The sequence below is a fragment of the Amaranthus tricolor genome, chromosome 14 (assembly GCF_026212465.1).
Source record: "Amaranthus tricolor cultivar Red isolate AtriRed21 chromosome 14, ASM2621246v1, whole genome shotgun sequence".
In the NCBI taxonomy this organism is placed as follows: Eukaryota; Viridiplantae; Streptophyta; class Magnoliopsida; order Caryophyllales; family Amaranthaceae; genus Amaranthus; species Amaranthus tricolor.
The window spans coordinates 18,804,026-18,825,077 of NC_080060.1; the positions used below are offsets into that span (position 1 = coordinate 18,804,026).

The 21,052-nt window shown below is 33.8% G+C and overlaps 1 protein-coding gene across 7 annotated transcripts; it reads right to left on the reverse strand.

Annotated features, from left to right (window-relative positions):
• Window positions 1–636: 636 nt before the first annotated feature.
• LOC130799919 (uncharacterized) lies at window positions 637–21,052 on the reverse strand. Of its 7 annotated transcripts, none has more exons than XM_057663214.1 (9): window positions 20,885–21,052; window positions 12,162–12,290; window positions 8,007–8,297; window positions 7,744–7,813; window positions 2,487–2,542; window positions 2,301–2,376; window positions 2,147–2,183; window positions 1,251–1,365; window positions 637–1,168 (listed from the first exon to the last, which is right to left on the reverse strand). In XM_057663214.1, the coding sequence occupies exons 2-9, from the start codon at window positions 12,212–12,214 to the stop codon at window positions 928–930; spliced, it is 939 nt and encodes a 312-aa protein (XP_057519197.1). In that variant the 5' UTR covers window positions 12,215–12,290; window positions 20,885–21,052; the 3' UTR covers window positions 637–927. The 7 variants fall into 7 exon arrangements, with proteins under 7 accessions (XP_057519197.1, XP_057519196.1, XP_057519202.1 ...); XM_057663213.1 differs by having other exon boundaries at window positions 12,162–12,310; XM_057663219.1 differs by lacking the exon at window positions 12,162–12,290 and adding an exon at window positions 19,307–19,602.

Consider the following 21,052-nt stretch of genomic DNA (forward strand, 5'->3'; position numbering starts at 1 on the left):
AGTCGGATCGTGAAGTCGGAGTTGGAGTCGGATAACCTTTTCCTCGGACTCGAATCAGATTATTTTCCTCGGATCAAGTCAGATTAGGGTCGGATTCGGACTGAATTGCCATCCCTAATCATCATCATCATCCTATCCAGTATATATTCCGCTCTTAGAAAGCTAAGGCCAGGGTCTGGGGAGGGAAGGACGGCGACAACTCATACCCATAAAGGAAAGCGCGGCCAAAGGAGTCCCCCGACTCGAGAAAGATAGAGAGACGCGAAAAACACAAGCAAAACAACTTTAAGGCCTATAGATAGAAGTACCACTACAAAAGAAAACAAAGAACCAAATAGAAAGGAGATGGTAAGGGCAAGGGGTTGAGGGCACTAAGAGATCAAAGGACGGACATCAGTAATCTAAAACATGGATATGACGTCTCCAACTACTCCTTTCCCTAGTCAGGTCTGCAGAGAGGTTTAACTTATTAGGGTATTATAAATTTGGATGTAAAAGACGTTATCGATCATATTCTCATTAAAAATCATTCTGAACTCTTGTTATTTTCGCCTTCAACTATAGCCTATGAGATAAGAATCATTTGGTCATTATTATCTCAACTAATAGCACATAATAACTGACCTCCTAGGAAAGTTTTCCAGAAGCATGCATCAATGCATATAACTTTTCTTCATCCTTCGAACCAGCTTGTTTCAAGCCTTCAAAGAAAATGTGTAGCGTTTGGATTTTAATTACAGTTTGTTTGATAAACTACCTAACAAGCCTACAACATAGTCCTCTGATGGGCTCCCATCAGTTAATCAGAAGCAACAAAGACATGAAATTGAGAGGGGAAAAATGTTTCGATTTTCGACAGAATGGTGGTACTCTACAAAATATACTTCAAAATACTACAAAATATGGAGAGATAACTTAAAAAGCCTTTCAAAGTTCTTCATGCAAGACATGCTCCGCAGGGTTCGCCCCAATTGTAGGAGGTACAATGTCATGTTGCAATACATCAAGTCCGTTAGCAGCTGGTTGTTGCCTAACACCAGCTCTTCTAACCACACCCGATTTAATAGATGCAATAACTAATCGCTGCAGCTTCAATATTCTAATGCGCTTTGAAACAACGTATGCAACAGCTAGAAAGAATAAGAAAAACCCAACAACAATGATGATGCTGCAAAGAGAACAATCGTAATTTAAATTACAGTTTGCTTAAAAACAAGAACATTTGCTATAAGAAAAAGTAGCTTGTCTACCGGTCAATAACGTCCTGACGCTGCATTGTGGAAAGCAAGTTCCGTGTTCGCATTAATAGTGATCGATGCCCTTTGTATTCACTATCTGCTTTTTTCAGTGTTTCTGTTGAACCCTCTACAGGCCAAAAGATCATCTAATTAATCTTGAATTACCAACATTACATTTTCCTACTTCATCATTCTAGAAAACAAGGCCGCATCGCATATGCGGCGGCATTGTAAGGGTTTTTTAAAACAACGAACCGATAATTTCCGCGTTGTAAAGGTGTAAAAAAACCGCGTTTTGGACCGTATCAAGGGATATCTTTTGGTTTTAACCGACATTTAGGCGTTACGATAAACTCATCACTCCCGTTACCGCATCACCGTTTCGTTACCGAAATCCCGACCGTTACCGCATTTTTGTTTTATGGTCACCACTCACCAACCCGGACGGAAATTTAGCCATAAGGGTTTCATTTCATCTAACTAAATCATCAAAGGATTTCTCTTTGTTTTGATTCAGAAATATAAATATTGGGCAACTATATAGTGGCAGATAAGCAAAATATTACTCTGCAGTGAAAAAGTTCGGAAAAAAAAACAATTGGGTCTTAATATTCAGGACTTCTACAACCTCAATACAAGATAAGGGGTTTCATGCAAGCCTGTTCATTTAGTTTGCAAAGATTGATATGAAATAACTTTAAAACACTTTCAAAACCCCAACTTCATAGAAATACTTTCATAACTTCATTTTTGTCATAGAATTACTTTCATAACTTCTTACATCCTCTTTTGCAGGATAATCTGATATGCAGAACATAAAACAGTAAGCGAAATCTAGAAAGATAAGAAATAATGTAAGGCAAGAAACAACGAAAGTAAAAAACAACTCTTGGGAAGAAGTAACATACCAAAAGTCATTAATGTACTAGCACTTCTTTCCAACTCCTACGCGTGGAAAAAGGCAAGATTAAAAGGGCAAATGTGCATTCATCAACCAGTACCGTGCCATAAATTGTCATAGATTAAAAGAGTGTGATATCAAAAAGTTTGAAGAGTACTCACCTGAGCCATCAATTGACGAGTGCGACGAAGGCTCTCAGTGATGCTTTCTGCAGCAGATGTCATCCCAGCTTTTGTCCTTGAAAATACAAAACAATTTCACTTAGCTAAATTGGCAGCTTACTGCAAAATAAAATTTGCATGTCGTAAATTTTCTCATTCTCCATTCTACAGGAATAAGTCACATACTGTAAATTGCGTCTCCGCATAGTGGACTCACTGCCACCTCCTAGGAGAAGTTCTCTCTGCAATCAAACTAAAAGTCACAAAGAGACAATCTTTTACATCCATGATATAAAAAAAAAATAGAAAAGTTCGTTTCCAAACGCACAGATGTAGAAGTTGGCACGTCATAAAAACCAAGAGTACAGTTCGATTAAGCATGATAGAGACTAATTTAAACTCGAAGTTTTGGGCACCTCTAAACAAACATTAAGAATCAATTAATTCCAAAGGTCTCAAAGAAACTGCAAGTTAATACATAGTTTAGATAGTGTAGAATATGAAACATTTAGCCCAAGAAAATAGTTTTCTTTTAAAAACAAAATCAACATACGATTCTAAATTCCTAATTAAAGGATATCATTTAACTAATTGAAAACTTCCAAATGCTTGATTGTATATATTATATTGCAAACTTCATATAAGCATGTGCCCATCACAGAAGCAAGCTGATCACTCAAATAATTATTAGCATATGTTTATAGGGCAGCAATTACATGCAAAAAAAATGCAAGCAATCTTTTCAGTGATGGGTCAAGACTCAAGAGATAGATAATAGAAGGTCTAAAACTAGTGCAAATATGAATCTTCCATAAACACAATCAAGCTAGCCAACTTGGTCAGTGTGCAGGTTTAGGTGTTATGGTCAGTGCGTTGTGCAGGTTCAGATCTTATGCACCTGATATGTGCATTTCAGTAGAAAGGTGTCGGTTGATCAGGTATGGTGATCAACATCTGCTGGATGTTCAGTGAATAAGACTAGGGTTCACTTTGGAGTAGATCAGGTCTGCGGTCAGGCACTTGGAACATAATCAGTTGAAGGTGTATACGACCAGTGCAACACTAGGGGCAAATCACTTGTACCAGATCAGGTCAACAATCAGTGAGAAAATCTGTTGCATTAGATCAGTCATCAATACATTTGGGTTTGAGGTACCGTAGACCAATGCACTTGGGAGTAGAAATGTGGGTCAGTTCAACACTACATCCAATTCAGAATCAGATAACAATGCAAGCATAAGTAGATTTAGTGTGACCAAAAGCATCAGGGTCTGATGGAAATAAGTTCAGTACATGGGTATAGGTGAGTTAGTAGCTCTATCAGCAATCTCTTGGATGCTAGGTTAGAAATGATGATAAATTTAGTCACAAGTCAAGCTGCATCAGGTCTGCAATTGTGCACCTGGGCTCGTAGGTACAAGGCCAATTGGTGCATCATCATCAGAAATCATGCATCTAGTTCCTCATAATGACAACAATAAGAAAAGTAGACAGTAGTATTAAAAGGAACACATGTAAATAGTCGTCCATTTTATTTTTGTTGATTGGTTGAATAAAGTCCAAGTTGTTAGGGATTAGTTAGAAGGTACATAAATTACATGGGCTGTTTGTTATTGATTGTCACGTGGGCTATTAGTAAAGCCTCATGCATGTGCTCAGCCTTCTATTCACATTTGGAGTAGACTAGTATGCTCTCCTATATAAAGAGACATTTAGGCTCAGTTGTATTCAACTTTTGATGATTAAATAAACACATTCTAAGTGATTAGAATTCTAATCAGACGTGTTCTCTTTCAAGGGAAATTGCCGATGAATATTGCTAACATGTGTTCTTTCTTTGAAACTGAAACAAAGGGAGTCCATAGAAAGACTCCACTAAGATCAAAGATAGTAGAAATTTGATTGAGAGTTGGAGGATGAGGGCTTGTTAGCATGTGATATTAATTGAGTCATGTCCAAGATCAATGTCACATGATCATATCCTTTCATTTTCGAGTAATATCCATCAAAGAGTCAAATAACTTCAGGCGTGCAATCACCTTGATTGGATTCTTGGATTCATTAGCCTAATCCTTGGGGTCCATACTTAGTGAAAATCGGTATCGGAGCTATAAGTCCTCATGGGATAAATATTTCATTTGGTTTTGACGAGAAGAACCTAAAATCGAAAAAATAAAGGATGATGGAATCTAACAAAATTGAAGATTGAAAACCACTTTGTTTTGGAGGTCTTCTTTTAAACCATTTTAAAAACTTTTTTAACATAGTAAACTTCATTGAGTTATGAAACTTTTGGCATTAGAAATATTGGATTTGGTGTTGTGCCTAGGGAGATATGAAATTTTCATTTTAGACTACCCAAAATCAATCAGATATGGGTAACTTGGTAAGTTGTTTCGAAAGCCTATTAAGATTCTTTTCTTGTGCTTTGATCTTTCATCATATTATAAATAAGTATCTCATAAACACAAAACTATATCATTTGTTTACCTTTTCATAGTTTTTGTAGCTTTCTTAAAATACCTATTTATTGCGTGTTTTGTAAATATACAAGAAGATCCATTTTGTTTATGTTTTATATTTTCTTTCTTTCTCCTTCGTTTGATAGTCTTTTCAATGTTTCTTTTTTCATTTTGCTTATTTTTTAGTCAGCTATTTCAAATCAGTTTAAAATAAGGCCTTGTGTCACATTGATTTTACATAGTTTTGAATTCTTTGAAGTCAAGTCAAAACTGGGTTCAATTTCAATGTTGAGTACATATCAAATCATCGGGTGCGTTTTGAACACCTCCTAGCTCCTACCCACATTATAGGTAGTTATGAGGTGGCTTTCTTGGGCTATATAAGCCATCATACTTGTAATATGTGCCATTATAAAAAGAATTAAATAAAAGTTCTGACTTGGAGTTTGGCAGACTTGAATATTGCCATCAGTTTATTGAACATTCTGTTCTTGTGTCATTTTTGTGTGCGTGAGTTTGCAGCCCTTAACATCTGAGTTAGCAGTCCATATTAATTCTCTAGTGAGCTTGTTTGACATATGGCTTTAGCTCATTATCAAATTAGGATAGGGGCATCCACCCACACATGCTGGATAAGATGGATAACATGGTTTATAATTTAATATAAGAAAATTAAAGGCGGGAGTTGTTGAGACAAAATATCTGGTCAATGTGTTGTTCAGGTTCAGGTCTTATAGTCAGTGCAGGTTCAAATCTTGTGCACCTGATATGCAGTAGTTCAGTAGAAAGTGTATCTGTTGATCAGGTATGGTGAGCAAGATCTGCTGGATGTTCAGTTAATGAGTAAAGTTCACTTAGGAGTAGATAGTGCACTAGAAACAGAATCCACTGAAGGTGTATGTGAGCAGTGCAACTAGGAGCAAATCAGTTCAAAGGTACAACTATGGATCCTGTGGGTTACTTAAACCAGATCAGGTGAGCAATCAATGAGCAGATCTGTTGCATCAGATCAGTCATCAACACACTAGGGTTTAAGGTCTGGCAGACCAGTGCACTTGGGAGTAGGAATGTGGGTCAGTTCAGCAAGACATCCAATTTAGAATCAGAAGATAATGCAAGCATGAGCAGGTTTATTGTGACCTAAAGGATCAGGGTCTGAGGGAAATAAGTTCAGCACATGTACAGGTCATGAGCAGCTGTTCTAGTTCAGAATCAGTGTCGAAGAGGGACTATCTAGGTGGGCACTTGTGCACCTAGATTCTTAGTTTTAAAAAAGCACAAGGCGCATTGAGGCACAAAAGGTCCTTTTTCCCGAGGCGCAAGGCGAAAGGCGAAGACGCGAGCTTTTTGTATGCGAGGCGCACAACTTCGTTAAAAAACTCCAAAATCATTTTTGAAACATATTTAATACTTCATAATTAAAACATGAAATTCAAATTATAATAACATATAAGTAAGCTAAACACTATTTTAGCACATACTACCTCCTATTCAGCTGAATTGTCCCTTTTTTTTTTTGGCACTATTCACTTGTCACTCTTAATTTGTATTTTACTCTTAATCTATAAGTTAAAACATAGTCATATGGGATCTTGTTTGATTCGTCTCAATACAAGGATTATTAATATCAACTTTTTATAATTTTTAATTAAGCATAATTTGAGATATTAAGAGTTAAAATGTTGCCTCGGCAAGTGTGAAAAAACAAATGGGACAATTGAGCTGAATAGGAGGGAGTATTACATAAAGTCATACGATGATTCGATAAGTCAATAACATAGTCTTGAGTTAAAAAATCAAAAACAAAGGTAAAAAGAAAATAGTGGTTCTTGATGCTTGAATTGTTTTGTGACACACTTAAACAAACACTTAGAAAATAAATCTAAATCATACGTCAACCAATGAAGATGGCGGCACTTCAAGGTTATCTTTACTCTTTCGTTTCTCCCTCCACATTTTATCTTTAGGGCAAAAAAGAGTGTAAATATTTGCTTTCCATTCATTAAACAACTAAGAAGTGAGGGTTATTTTAGTAATATTAGGCAAAGACATGTTATTTATCAAAAATTATATCTGGCATACACGAGGTGCACGAGGCACGCGAGGCGCAAAAAGGCACACATTTGAAGAGCCTCATGTAGTACATGCGCCAAGAATCAAAGAGGCGTTTAAGTGGTCTTCCATATGACCCATATAAACCCATAACTAGGTCAAAAAAACATGAACACTTGTGATCTAAGGAGTGTTTTGGTTAACGCTATTTTTTACAATATATAGGAAATATTTACAGTATGTATTAGTCTTCTAATTAATTGTTTATGTAACCGACACAATCTTTTGGGATTGAGAATTTGGTAGTAATTATTCGATGGGATAGGCGACATCTATGCTTTCTGAATGATAACAAATACCCGGAAGATTATGGTTACTGAGCTAAGTTAACAACTCTAAAGGTGCATATGAAAATTAGTAAAAATCTTAAAACACCTAAAAGATAGTATTGCATTGGTATATTATTGTCTTAAAAGCCTAAATGATGAAGGGTGCCATCATGTCTACATTAAAATTACAAATTTTATTTAATTCTTAATATTTTACATATCACAAGCATATTGCAGAAATCATCACCTAAACCTGGCTAAGAGAATAAACTACCATAAACATATTAACATGACTTAAATACCAACTCCCTAATCATAATAAAGTCAATGTTACAAGTAACACTACCCTGAATGAGTATCGCCAAACACAAACATAAATGAGGAAAGCCATTTGGTGATATGACAGTACAATGCTTTTTAAATGTTTGCAACTTCCAATCAAAGAACTTTCTAGCATACCTTACCATAGATATTTATTTACGAAGCAAGGACGGACAAATATAAGGAGTGCATTTATGAAAGGTATTAGGTAATAACAAAAGCATTTTCACTACACAAAATAAAAACAAGAGAAAATAGATAACAAATTTTTTTATTTACCTCTTTCTGAGCAGTTTTCCTGATGTTTATCTTTGCTTGCAGATTAGCATTCCTCAAAGCAGCGCGCAAGCTAGGAAATAAAATAGACACTAAATATCAACTATATATACAAATAACTGAATAAGTATAAAATTGGTTCCAAGAAAGAACAACATATAAAAAAAGGAAAGAATAAAGCTCTTTATTCCATTTTTCTTTTATTTGTTTCCTCCCCTTATTTTATGGAGGGAAAAGGGGATGACACCTTGAAGTTTTGAATTCACCTTTGACATTGATGCTTCCAGTTTTCAACAAGAGCCTGTGCACTCTGAGCCTCATCATATGTTGGAAGTTGCGGAGCCAATGTATCAAGCTTAAGCTGCAACGAATTAAGCACAACCAACCCATCCTGTGCCAAACCATTCAATCTTGGAAGAGAGTTTTTCTCTCCACTCATATCTCGTGATTTTCCATACTCTTCTATTGCCTTTATATATCCTTGACACTGAAAACTTGTTTCATCCCACTGTTTCTCGACTTCCTTGACTTCCTTAACAATCTCATCCATTTTGTAACTGCATAAGTAAATATGTACAAATCAACAACTTTCCTTTCAAGACACCACTAAGCTTAGTTACTTATTGTACAACTTGGAGAAATGTTCAATGCATAATAAAGAGAATCTATTTCGTGTAAAATAACCACTAAAATTATACATATTGAATTAAAAATTATAAAATGTGCAATTATAGTGGTTTGAAGTGCCAGGAAAAAAGGGTTTAGATTGAGAAAAATACATAAGGGTATGAACATTATGCAACCTTGGTTTCTTTTGATTATTATGTGTAATTCCTACGCATTGGATATTGTATTATTAGAATAGAATCTTGGTTATATTACGGCCTTGGTTATATATATAAAAGGAGTTTATTTCCTTCTTTCATTGTTAAATTAATTGAAGTTTTTTTTCTCATTATTCATCTTATTTGTTCTTTTGGGTAAACTATTCATCTTATTCTTGCATTTACTTTTGAATACAAAATGTATGGAAGTAATCATGGATGTCGTATTGAGAAAAAGTTTTGAGCAAAAACGGTAAGAAATTTTGAGTAAAAGAGTAGAGAGAAAAGGAGAAAGAAATAGGGAGAATGATATGTAGTAGCAAATCAATACTATTTGTTGATGGAGGGCGGAGCGTAATGGTTTTTGTTACCGGATTTTATGAGGGTAACAAATGGGAGGAAAACATTCCCTTGAGAAATTGATTGGGTTATCTTGGATGTCTAACCAAACACTTAGTAATGGTAATGCATTATTCATTCCGTTTCCTGCATATAAATTTTACATACCAAGCGCCCTCTAAAGTGATTTCATTTTCTTCTTATTACTCTTAGAAAAAGAGGGGAATCAAAACAAAGGTAATGATTAACCCAAAGAAATAAAATTGGTTAAATTTTTTTATACCAACCAATAACTAATTAGATGTCTTAATCATTTATGACCCATTTGGTAGATGGTATTAAACGGTGGTAATGAGAATGAAAATTAGAGTAATTTCTGTTGAAAAATCTCTTGCTACCTTGATGGCCATGCTTGTCCAACTTCAATCATCTCATTTTCTTCATAAATTTCAATCCAATGCATTACCATTGGGAGAGGTGGTATTAGGTGGTAATGAAAATTTGTATATACAAAAACCTTTTTTATAATCAAAGTTTCATTACCATGGGAATGACATGGAACTTTTGATGATATTTTAAACTATAAATCATTCTCATTACCATCATTTAATACCACCAACCAAACGAGCCGTTAGTACTTTATTTCAAAAAATTTATACCAAACGAGCCTAAAAATTTTGAATTAGAAGGTAGTGGAGCTAAAAACGCAAATATGTAGAAAACTTCGTATTATAGCGATTTTAGCTGGACCAAGCCTAGCAGAAGGCGAGTTGGGCATAGACGTATTGCTTCTATTTAAATAAACCCACTCATCCTCGTTCGAAATATTCAACATATCCCACAAAATGTATTTAATCATTTTTAATTATATGAATGTTATTTTGAATCCAATACAAATTTCGTGTACGCCCAAACTTCTATCAGAAAGTCGAGGAGTTGATTGCTTTTGTAGTGCCTAATCCTAGCCACTTGCACTATCATCAACACTACCCCTGTCAAGGAACCAATTCAACCAAAAGCTTAAGCTTATGGTTGAGGCACCAAGATATGTTATATACTGTAACACGTCCCCTCACACGAAAGCCCATTGGGCTAGAAGTGTGGATGCGCACATGCGCTGACTATTCCACTTTAAATGAGGGGTGATTGAGATTCGAACCCGGCACCTCTTGTCACACTGGCTTCTGATACCATGTCAAGGAACCAACTCAACCAAAAACTTAAACTTATGGTTAAAGCACCAAGATATGTTATATACTTTAACATCCCTAACCAATATAATCACCCTCATTGGCAATAACAATTTCACTACTTTCCAACAAAATGTGACCTCTAACCTTCATAAACTGCAAATAGACAACGATTATCAAAAGTTCAATCCGGACTTAGCAACCCAATCTTTGTCATTGATTTTGTTAGCTACATTGCCAAAATTGTATTGAAAGATTTTTGTGTCGTGGCTAACAAAAGCAGAAAGGAGTAATTGAAATTTAAATGTCCCCCTCCCCTATCCCCCAATTGCCCTAATTTCAATTCACGAAAAAAATTTTGGCCATCTCAGCCAAATTTCATCACATTAATTCATTATCTCTATCTACCAATTTCAAATTTAAGAAAAAAAATTTTAATTTATGTTTCTTTAATTGTCATTGAACTGTCAAATTTCATCTCCCCTCTTTTTGATTTCAATTTTCATTGTACCATCTGAACCCTATAATTTTCGAATTGAAAAAAAGCTTTCGTTTTTCTTCTTCAAGACAAATTAACCGGCGAAATTCACAACTGATGTTATTGAAAACTGGCGTAATTGCACAATTGCTTAAAAAATCGAGTAATTCCAAGGTACATAATCTTCTTCTTCTTCTTCTTCTTCTTCTTCTTTGTTTTCTATCTTCTTCACGTGATTTCCTAATTTTGAAATTTTTTATTGTTTTAATTCTAAATCAAAAATTTATCTAAATTAAAAATTTATCAAATTAAATTTAGAAATCATGAAATGTTACCAACAGTTGAAAGATTTGAAGTCCCAAACTCTCTTTTTAGAGGTGATAGATGGGCAATGGTTTCCATGCTTACTTAGATGGAGGGATTAATTACTAACATGTAAATCATTGAATCATAATGCGTTAATTTTTCTTTGTTACATCATTTACAATGTGATGCATTAAAATATTAATATTTAATTGGGGGTGTTCAAAACGAATATTGAATCGATCCTGATACCAGATATACCAAATATTCCAGATTGGATATTTTTGCACACTCGCATAGTAACACACTTATAACATTTTTTAAATCAATAACATTTGTAGTTTTATATACTTTATTAATAATAATTATTAGTTTTTCTTTACTAAAGTAAAAAAAAAAATCATAACTCCTTATAAAAATTTTACATTAATTTAAATATGAGGTAAGAATATTTTTAAGATATATACTTTTTTATCTCTTTGATTTTGTTAGCTACAATGCCAAAATTGTAGTGAAAGATTTTTGTGTCGTGGCTAACAAAAACAAAAAGGAGTAATTGAAATTAAAATATCCCCATCCCTTATCCCCTAATTGCCCTAATTTCAATTCATGAAAAAAATTTTGGCCATGTCAGCCAAATTTCATCACATTAATTCATTATCTCTATCTACCAATTTCATATTTAAGAAAAAAAAATTTAATTTTATGTTTCTTTAATTGTCATTGAACCGTCAACTTTCATCTCTCCTCTTTTTGATTTCAATTTTCATTATACCATCTAAACCCTATAATTTTCGAATTGAAGAAAAGCTTTCATGTTTTCTTCTACAAGACAGATTAACTGGCGAAATTCACAACTGAGGTTATTGAAAACTAGCGTAATTGCACAATTGCTTACAAAATCGAGTAATTGCAAGGTACATACTTTTCTTCTTCTTCTTCATTTTTTTTGTTTTCTATCTTTTTGATGTGACTTCCTATTGGAGTTTTTTATTGTTTTAATATAAATTAAAAAATTATCCAAATTAAAAATTTATCAAATTAAATTTAGAACTCATGAAATGTTTCCAACAGTTGAAAAATTTAAGTCTGCAAACTCTTTATTTAGAGGTGATAGATGGGCAATGGTTTCCATGCTTACTTAGATGGAGGCATCAATTACTAACATGTAAAACATTAAAATCCTAATGCTAGATTACAATAGATTTTCGAACATAATTTATGTATAATCAATCTTATGTGTTCGAATAAAGCCCTCTTCTATTGTTCTTTTTCAAGATGTCAAACCCAGAAATTGATACTGCTGGAACAGAGACCTCAACGGCCTCTAAAGCAACCATTGGCACTGTTCGAAAGCGGATGAAGGATCGTTCCGGCGTATGGGATCACTTCTTAAAGATTGAAACAGAATCCGGACTGCAAGCCAAATGCAAATACTGTGCAATTCAATACAAATACAATAGTAAGAGGAATGGAACAAGCACTTTGTGGGCACACATTTCAAAGTGTCATAAGTATCCTTACAATGTTCCTAAAGACTCTAAGTCTAAACAAAGTTTGCTTTTATTTCAAGTTGCTAAAGAAACTGGGGGTGCTTCTAGTGGCTTAGTTGTTCATAAGTTTGATGCAGGAAAGCTTAGAAAAGGTTTGTCATATATGATAATTGTTGATGAGTTGCCTTTTAAGTTTGTTGAAGGCCAAGGATTTAAGTATTTTTGTAATCTAATGGAGCCTAGGTTTCATGTACCATCTAGGATTACTGTAGCAAAAGATTGTTATGAAACATACTTAACTGAAAAAAGAAAGTTAAAATCATTTTTAAAGAGTTGTAACTCTAGAGTATCTTTAACCACTGATTCATGGACTTCTGTGCAACAAATTAATTATATGGTCTTAACTGCTCATTTCATAGATAATGATTGGAAATTACAAAAAAAAATATTGACCTTTATTCCTGTCTCTAGTCATAAGGGTGATGAAATTGGTAGGGCAATTGAGAAATGTTTAATTGAATGGGATCTTGAGAAAATTTTTTGCATAACTGTTGACAATGCTAGTTCAAATGACGTGGCTATAGGGTATATGCAGAAAAAAATTAATGCTTGGAAAACTGGAATTCTTAAGTGTCGTTTTCTTCATATGCGTTGTGTTGCTCATATCATAAATTTGGTTGTTAGTGATGGAATGAAACACGTGGATAATCCTGCTGTGCGTGTTAGGCAAGCAGTGAGGTTTATCAAACAATCTCCTGCAAGGTTGTTAAAGTTTAAAAAGTGTATTGTAAGCTGCTAAGATTATAACTAAAAAGTTGTTATGTGTTGATGTTTGTACAAGGTGGAATTCCACCTATCTCATGTTAGAGGCTGCACTTGTTCTTGAGGATGTATTTGAGAGGTATTGTGAAGAAGATCCCTATTATGCTAGTGAGTTAAAGGATATAGAGGGAAAGGGTAAACCTGAAATTGCTGATTGGGATAATGTTAGAAGGTTTTGTCAGTTTCTAGAAAGCTTTTACGATCTTACTTTGCGTGTTTCTGGCTCTTTATATGTAACTGCAAACATATTTTTTCACGAACTTGTGAATATTTCTGCTCTTTTGAAAGATTTAATTGATTCTGATGATATAGCAATGTCTCTAATGGCTAGTGTAATGAAGGATAAGTATGATAAATATTGGGGTGATCCTGAAAAAATTAATTTGTTGATTTTTGTTGCTGTGGTACTTGATCCCCGTTATAAACTTGAGTATGTTGAGTGGAGGTTAGTTGAGGTTTATGGTTCAAGTGTTGGGAATTCACTTGCAAAAAAGGTGAAGGAAGCTTTGTTTCTTTTATTTGAGGAGTATAGAGGTTCACACTCTAATGATATTCATAAAGAAGAAATTTCAGCTACTAGTAAAGATGATAATGCTTGTGTTGCCTCACAAAAAAAAATTGAGATGTTGAAAAACAAGTGGAAGAAACAGAAATATGAGAAAGAGGGTGAATTGAAACTTGAGTTGGAGAAATATTTAGATGAAGATACCGAAGAAGATTGTGAGAACTTTGATATTTTAGGTTGGTGGAAGTTTAATTGTAGTAGGTTTCCTATTACGGGAAAGATAGCACGTGATGTATTAGCGGTCCCCGTATCTACTGTGGCATCGGAGAGTGCATTTAGCACAAGTGGGAGGGTTCTTGATGTGTTTAGGAGTTCCCTTGCTCCTACGACGGTTCAAAGTCTTGTTTGTTCTCAAGATTGGTTACGTTCATCTCCTATCCCGGTGTTTTTTGAAGAACACATGGAAGAAGTAGAGCACATTGAAGAAGGTAAATTTTATTTATTTATTAATTTAGTTTCAATATATCACATATAAATTGTAATTGTTTGTTTTTCATAACTTGTAGAGTTGATGAAGATGTCAATTGTTGATGAAAAGGATGGGATGATTCCAGAGACAGTTGAAATTGATGATTAATGCATATGATATGATGGCTCATGGCTTTCTTAGTTTGTTTAGTGATTTGGAAGGCTTTTTTTGTATTATACCATAGAAGCGGTCAACACTTGAGAAGTGGCCAACTTACAACGAAAAGATGGGCATTTTCACTGGTAGCATGTTAGAAACTTTAATGTTTTATACCATAGAAATAAGACAAATTAATGAGACAAACTAAAAAGAAAAATAGAGTAAATTTCATATTAGAGAGGTAGTATTATGATATGAATATGGAGGTAGGAATAAATTAAACACTAAATTGTACTCTTGGAGTCTTGATGGTTAATTTCCGAAAGTTAATACAAAAAGAAAGAAAGTGAAAACAAAGATGAAAGAAGGACATGAGCAAGTTCGGCAAGTTGTAAATTGCAAAACAAAAAACTAGATATGTACTCATTGATCGTCAGATCCTTTTTTATAAAAACTAAGTTTTTACAATAAACTAGTCAGTCAGGGTACTATTTCTACTTACATTTAAAATTACTAGTACTACTACTTTCTTCGTCGTATTTAATTCGCACATCTTTTACAGATACATAATATTATAACTTGTAGTTCATAAATAAGACATGTAACAAGTATGGTAAAAAAGTATGTGAATGAGTTTATGAAGAATGAGTTCATAAGAAAATTGTAAAGAACGTAGGCTGTCAAAAGGGAAAATAGAGCAAAATAAATGAGATAACCCAAAATAAAAACCAAATACAGAATAAATGGTACAGAAGGAGCATAAAACTGCCCTTATTTTGAGGGAGAGTTGGTGAAATTGCCAATATCACCTTAAATATCTATTTTTTTTTATAATTAAATTAGAATTTCTTCAATTAAAAATGCAGCCTAAAACTCTACTCTCTCCGTATTCGACATAGCCATAGGTGTCTTATTTGAAATTTTTATTTATAATAAAACTAGAAATATTACGGGATGAATAAAAAATATATTGACACATGTGCCGAACTGGGTCACATGGGACACTTAAGGTTGAACAAAGGAGTACAGTAGTACTTTGTTTCAAAATGAGGAAATACAGCAAGTTTTCCAATAACCAAAGGCTATAAATTAGTAGACTGTGTTTCAGATCTTACAAAAGAAGAGACAATCAATAAACAAATACTCTGGTCAGTCCTAATTTAGTGTTTAATTTTATGTAGCCATTTTGTAATACCATATAACTTTGATGTTTTATACCATCATTTCGTGTAGCATTCACAATTTCCACACAAAATTTTACACTATCAAATCACTCATATACTTCCAATCCCAGTTTCAATCTCATCTAGCAACTGATAGGGCTAGAACCAAGGAGGGCTCTCTCTGGCTTGCAATGAATGCAATTTTTAATGCTTATCCTGACCTGGAATGGTATATGATTGAACCCTTCTTGGCTCCAGAAACTCCAGTCACTTCGTGCATTCCCACCCTAATGGCCCAATAAAAAGCATCATCTGGCCAGGGAACTTTTACTTCTACTCCTTCTGCCTCGACGACTCCTCCAGCCAGCTAATCAAGAACTTTTATTTTTATTATCTCCTGGAAGTTTCAAAAATTTTGCTGTATATTGAATACTTCCAGTTATTTGTAATTTTTATTTTCTATTGAATGAATGAACATTTGACTATCTTGATCATTTTTCACTTTGCAAACTTTTCATCAGTTGATAATACTTCCGTATATTCATCTCCATAACTTGAAGAGGATTCTGACTAACAACTCATATGACTTGAAGAAGTATCTGAACAAATAACTCACAAGTCTTTTCTTAATCTCTTCTTGCCAAATAATCTTCAATCAAGTTAGGTCATTGTTTATGTAACCCAAACGAATCATATCTCAAACCATAACCTCTAAAGGGGTGTCACAAGGTCTAAACTTAACTATAAAAGCTAATATGGAGAACAAACAGCTAAATTACAGTCCCAAATATTACCTGAATCTACATAAGTCCGAGATAAGTCTACAAAACCAAACTATTACAAAATTCTACTATAGAAGGGCTCGTCGATGAAGTTGTCTCCTGAACCCATTATATTACCAATAACAAACATTTTTCACCAATTTCTTAATTAAAATGTCCATCATTTTCATTCTAATCATTAAGATTCGTCCAACTTTAATAGAATATATATGTATACATATACATAATATTCATATATATATATATATATATATATATATATATACGTATACATATACGTGTATATATATATATATATATATATATATATATATATATATATATATATATATATATATGTAATACTTCATGAAACTAATTCATTCATTCATATCCTAATGTATTTTTCTATAAGTAATTATACTAGAACAAGGAGGGTATCAATATATATGTACCCAAACATAAATAGAAATGGTATATATAAAAAACCAAGGGATTATTTAGAAATGGAAAAGTGAAAAGAAAATTGATACCTTCCTCTAAGAGTTCAGATTTAAAAAGAAAGATCAATATTGTTGTTTGCACTTCCTTATTGCTGAGTTTTCAAAACAACCCGAATTAGGGTTGTGGTGTTTGTTCCTCTTTTCGAACAAGAATCGGGAGGAAGGAGAATAATGATGGCTTGTTGCTCTAAAGAACCCAGGTAAAAGAACAAAGATAAATTATGTTATTTTATGAGAAATTCAAACGCTGCTTGCAGGGACAAATCCAAGGCTCAAACTTCCACCAGGGAATCAAGCTTCAACAACATTATGCCCCTATAGAATGGGGCTGCAAATTAAATCCCACCAGGGAATCAAAAGTATAACTCAACACTTATATCTGACCATGAATGACACTTTGGTGTCTAATGTAAAAGTTGATCCCTTCAATAAAATGGTGTTCATTGGATGTTTAAACTAATTTTGAAAGAAATCAGAGAGCAAAGAAGCATTTCCAATAAGTTCTTTAACCAATAACTCTAAAATAAATCTTGGGGTGGTCAAACAGCTAAACCTTCAAATCATTTTCACGCTCTTGGATAAGCTCTTTCCAATTTCCACTAAAAGATGGTAAAAGACCTTTCTAATAACACGCAACTTTTCCAATCATCCAAATATAAATAAAACAAAGTTAAAAGAAATGTATCTATCATATAAAAACTAAAAGTGGTTCTACTAAAGGAATATTTTAGATCAAACAACCTGGCTTCAACAGTAGCCAGGATCTCAGGGATGTAATAATCCTTAAACCATAGCAAGTAGATCTTGAAATCAAACAATTCATAGATATTTAATCAAGCACAATGACACATATCGTAAAACCAAACACATTCACTAATTCACAAATCACAATACATATTAACATTCCAAATTCCAAAGTTATAATAAGTAAAAACATATTAATAATTGAAGAAACTGAATTTGAAATTTGAATTAAAAAAAAAATCTTTTGAGGATTTTAAAAATCAAAATAATACCTGAAATTGAATTGAAGGTGGATTGGTCTGGTGGTGTTTACAGTTCACGGTGACCGTCAGAGTCGGTGGGCCTAATGGCCTTGACCTCACGCTTATTGGTTCACGGTAGCAGAAACAGTGGGCAGTGGCCTTGTGAAGTGCGAACAATGAACTGGGTTATAGAAATTTCAGAGAACAACGAACAGCAGTGAAGGGTGGCGTCTGGCGTGTGGCAAGAGATGCCGGCGAAGGGTGGGTGGAGTCGGTCGTCACTCCTCCGGTCGTGGGTGGGTAACTGGGTCTCAGGGATTTTGTTCGTGGGTTTGAGAAGAGAAAATTATTGAAATAGATATGCTAATTTATTAAAAAAAAAAGAACGTAATAAGAGGCAAATCAACTTGTTTTAAAAAAATAAGCGTCCAATTTCCAAATCTGAGGTTTGTTCTGTTCATAGTTAGTAACTGCGAATAGGTGCTTAATTTTTTAAAAAGGCAAAGAAGCTGTTGCTGTTGACATTTTTACCCTGTTCGCAGTCACTAATAAGCCCATTCGAACAGCTTCTTTGCCTTTTTAAAAAATTAAGCATCTGTTCGTAGTTACTAACTGCGAACAGAACCAAACCTCAGGTTTGGAAATTAGACGCTTATTTTTAGAAATAAGTTGATTTTCGTCTTATTTCGTTCTTTTTTCTAATAATTTATCTTATCTATAACATTTTTTTGGAGAAGGGAGAAGGTTAATGGTGAGTCTAAGAAAGGAGAACTGAGAAGGGAGGCCACGCACGCGATTGACTTTTTAAACTTTAAACTTTAACAACCTTGCAGGAGATTGTTTGATAAACCTCACTGCTTGCCTAACACGCACAACAGAATTATCCACGTGTTTCATTCCATCACTAACAACCAAATTTATGATATGAGCAACACAACGCATATGAAGAAAATGACACTTAAGAATTCCAGTTTTCCAAGCATTAATTTTTTTCTGCATATACCCTATAGCCACGTCATTTGAACTAGCATTGTCAACAGTTATGCAAAAAATTTTCTCAAGATCCCATTCAATTAAAAATTTCTCAATTGCCCTACCAATTTCATCACCCTTATGACTAGAGACAGGAATAAAGGTCAATATTTTTTTTTGTAATTTCCAATCATTATCTATGAAATGAGCAGTTAAGACCATATAATTAATTTGTTGCACAGAAGTCCATGAATCAGTGGTTAAAGATACTCTAGAGTTACAACTCTTTAAAAATGATTTTAACTTTCTTTTTTCAGTTAAGTATGTTTCATAACAATCTTTTGCTACAGTAATCCTAGATGGTACATGAAACCTAAGCTCCATTAGACTACAAAAATACTTAAATCCTTGGCCTTCAACAAACTTAAAAGGCAACTCATCAACAATTATCATATATGACAAACCTTTTCTAAGCTTTCCTGCATCAAACTTATGAACAACTAAGCCACTAGAAGCACCCCCAGTTTCTTTAGCAACTTGAAATGAAAGCAAACTTTGTTTAGACTTAGAGTCTTTAGGAACATTGTAAGGATACTTACGACACTTTGAAATGTGTGCCCACAAAGTGCTTGTTCCATTCCTCTTACTATTGTATTTGTATTGAATTGCACAATATTTGCATTTGGCTTGCAGTCCAGATTCTGTTTCAATCTTTAAGAAGTGATCCCATACGCCGGAACTAGGGCTGCACACGGTCCGGTCTGGTCTGGTTTGACAGAAAAATCAGACCAGACCAGAAATTCCGGTCTGGAAATTTTTCAGACCAGACCAGACCAGTCAAAAGACCAGACCGGACCAGACCAGACCGTTCTAGAACGGTCTGGTCTGGTCTGGTCTACGGTTTTTTTTTTTTTTTTTAGTATTTTTTTAATTGAGTGAGAATCTAAGATAAACGATAATCTGTAAACAAAATACATTTTCTTGCATTTTCATCGCAAACTATAAAAGGTTCATCCATCGACATCGCAAACTACAATTGATCATCAACAATCTATTTAGTCTACAAAGACTAAAATATCAACCAATATCAACAACATATATTATCAACCTTAATTAATGAGGATAGTTTCTTGCATTTTCTTGCATAATACAGCAGCAGCAACATATTAACATTCAACATATCAAATGAGTAATACCAACATATTAACGTTCAACATTCAACATAATTAACAATTTAACATTCAGAAATGTAGATTGTGATTTGGTTGATTGTGATTTGTGATTGTTTAGTTTGTGTTATAAAAGAAAGCTAGAAACATTTCTTCATTGTTAAACACATTCTTGCTTCTGATTTTTCAAGTGCAAATTGTGAAGGTGTAAAACTGTGTGAAAAGTAGAGAAGATGAGTTTTGGAACAAGTCCAGGAAATGTAGCTGTCCACCATGGAAGCTGCACTGCTAAAGTTATTGAAAAGAGGGTGAAAATTGCAGAATTGGTTTTAAGGGTTTTGATATTTGGGCTTTATGTTCTTGCTGCTTCTCTTATTGGGTTTGATTCTGAAGTTAAGGTCATCTTCTCCATCACAAAAAGGACTAAGTTCATTGATATGAAAGATTAATCCTTATTAATCCTTTGCTTCAGCTCATAAATCTTTATAATATTAATCCTTATTTAATGTATTTAGAGGTCCTAAGTCAACACATTAAATTAAACCCAGAAAATTAAACACAAAATCAAATCGAACAAAAAAAAATGGAAGAAGACTAAATCGAACACGAAACAAAGATTTAAGAACAAAAAAAAATGGAAGAAGACTAAATCGAACAAAGATTAAACACGAAAAACAAAGATTAAACACAAAAAACAAAGATTAAATACAAAAAACCCTAAATCTAACCCTAAACGAACACATTAAACCCAGAAAATTAAATACAAAATCAAATCGAACAAAAAAAAATGGAAGAAGACTAAATCGAACACGAAACAAAGATTAAGAACAAAAAAAAAATGGAATAAGACTAAATCGAACAAAGATTAAACACGAAAAACAAAGATTAAACACAAAAAACAAAGATTAAATACAAAAAACCCTAAATCTAACCCTAAACGAACACATTAAACCCAGAAAATTAAACACAAAATCAAATCGAACAAAAAAAAAATGGAAGAAGACTTACTTGGACGGTTGGACCGGCTGGAGAGGAGTGGCGGACTGGCTGGAGAGGAGCGGCGGGGAGCGGCGGGCTTAGGCTTAGGGTTTTCAGAAATTTAGAATTTAGAGAGAGAATGAAAAAAAGGGGAAGGAGAGTAGGGGACGGCGCTGTGTTTTCAGGAATTTGCTGTGT

What these genes read in the sequence shown, in the direction of transcription:
- LOC130799919 (XM_057663214.1), bottom strand. Translation starts at nt 12,214, where the DNA reads ATGGTTGCTTTAGAGGCCGTTGAGGTCTCTGTTCCAGCAGTATCAATT. An exon ending in CCAGCAGTATCAATTTCTGG is followed by an intron (nt 8,298 to 12,161) that starts GTTTGACATCTT and finishes TTACTTATGCAG; the next exon opens with TTACAAAATGGATGAGATTG. An exon ending in ATGCGGAGACGCAATTTACA is followed by an intron (nt 2,377 to 2,486) that starts GTATGTGACTTA and finishes TGTATTTTCAAG; the next exon opens with GACAAAAGCTGGGATGACAT.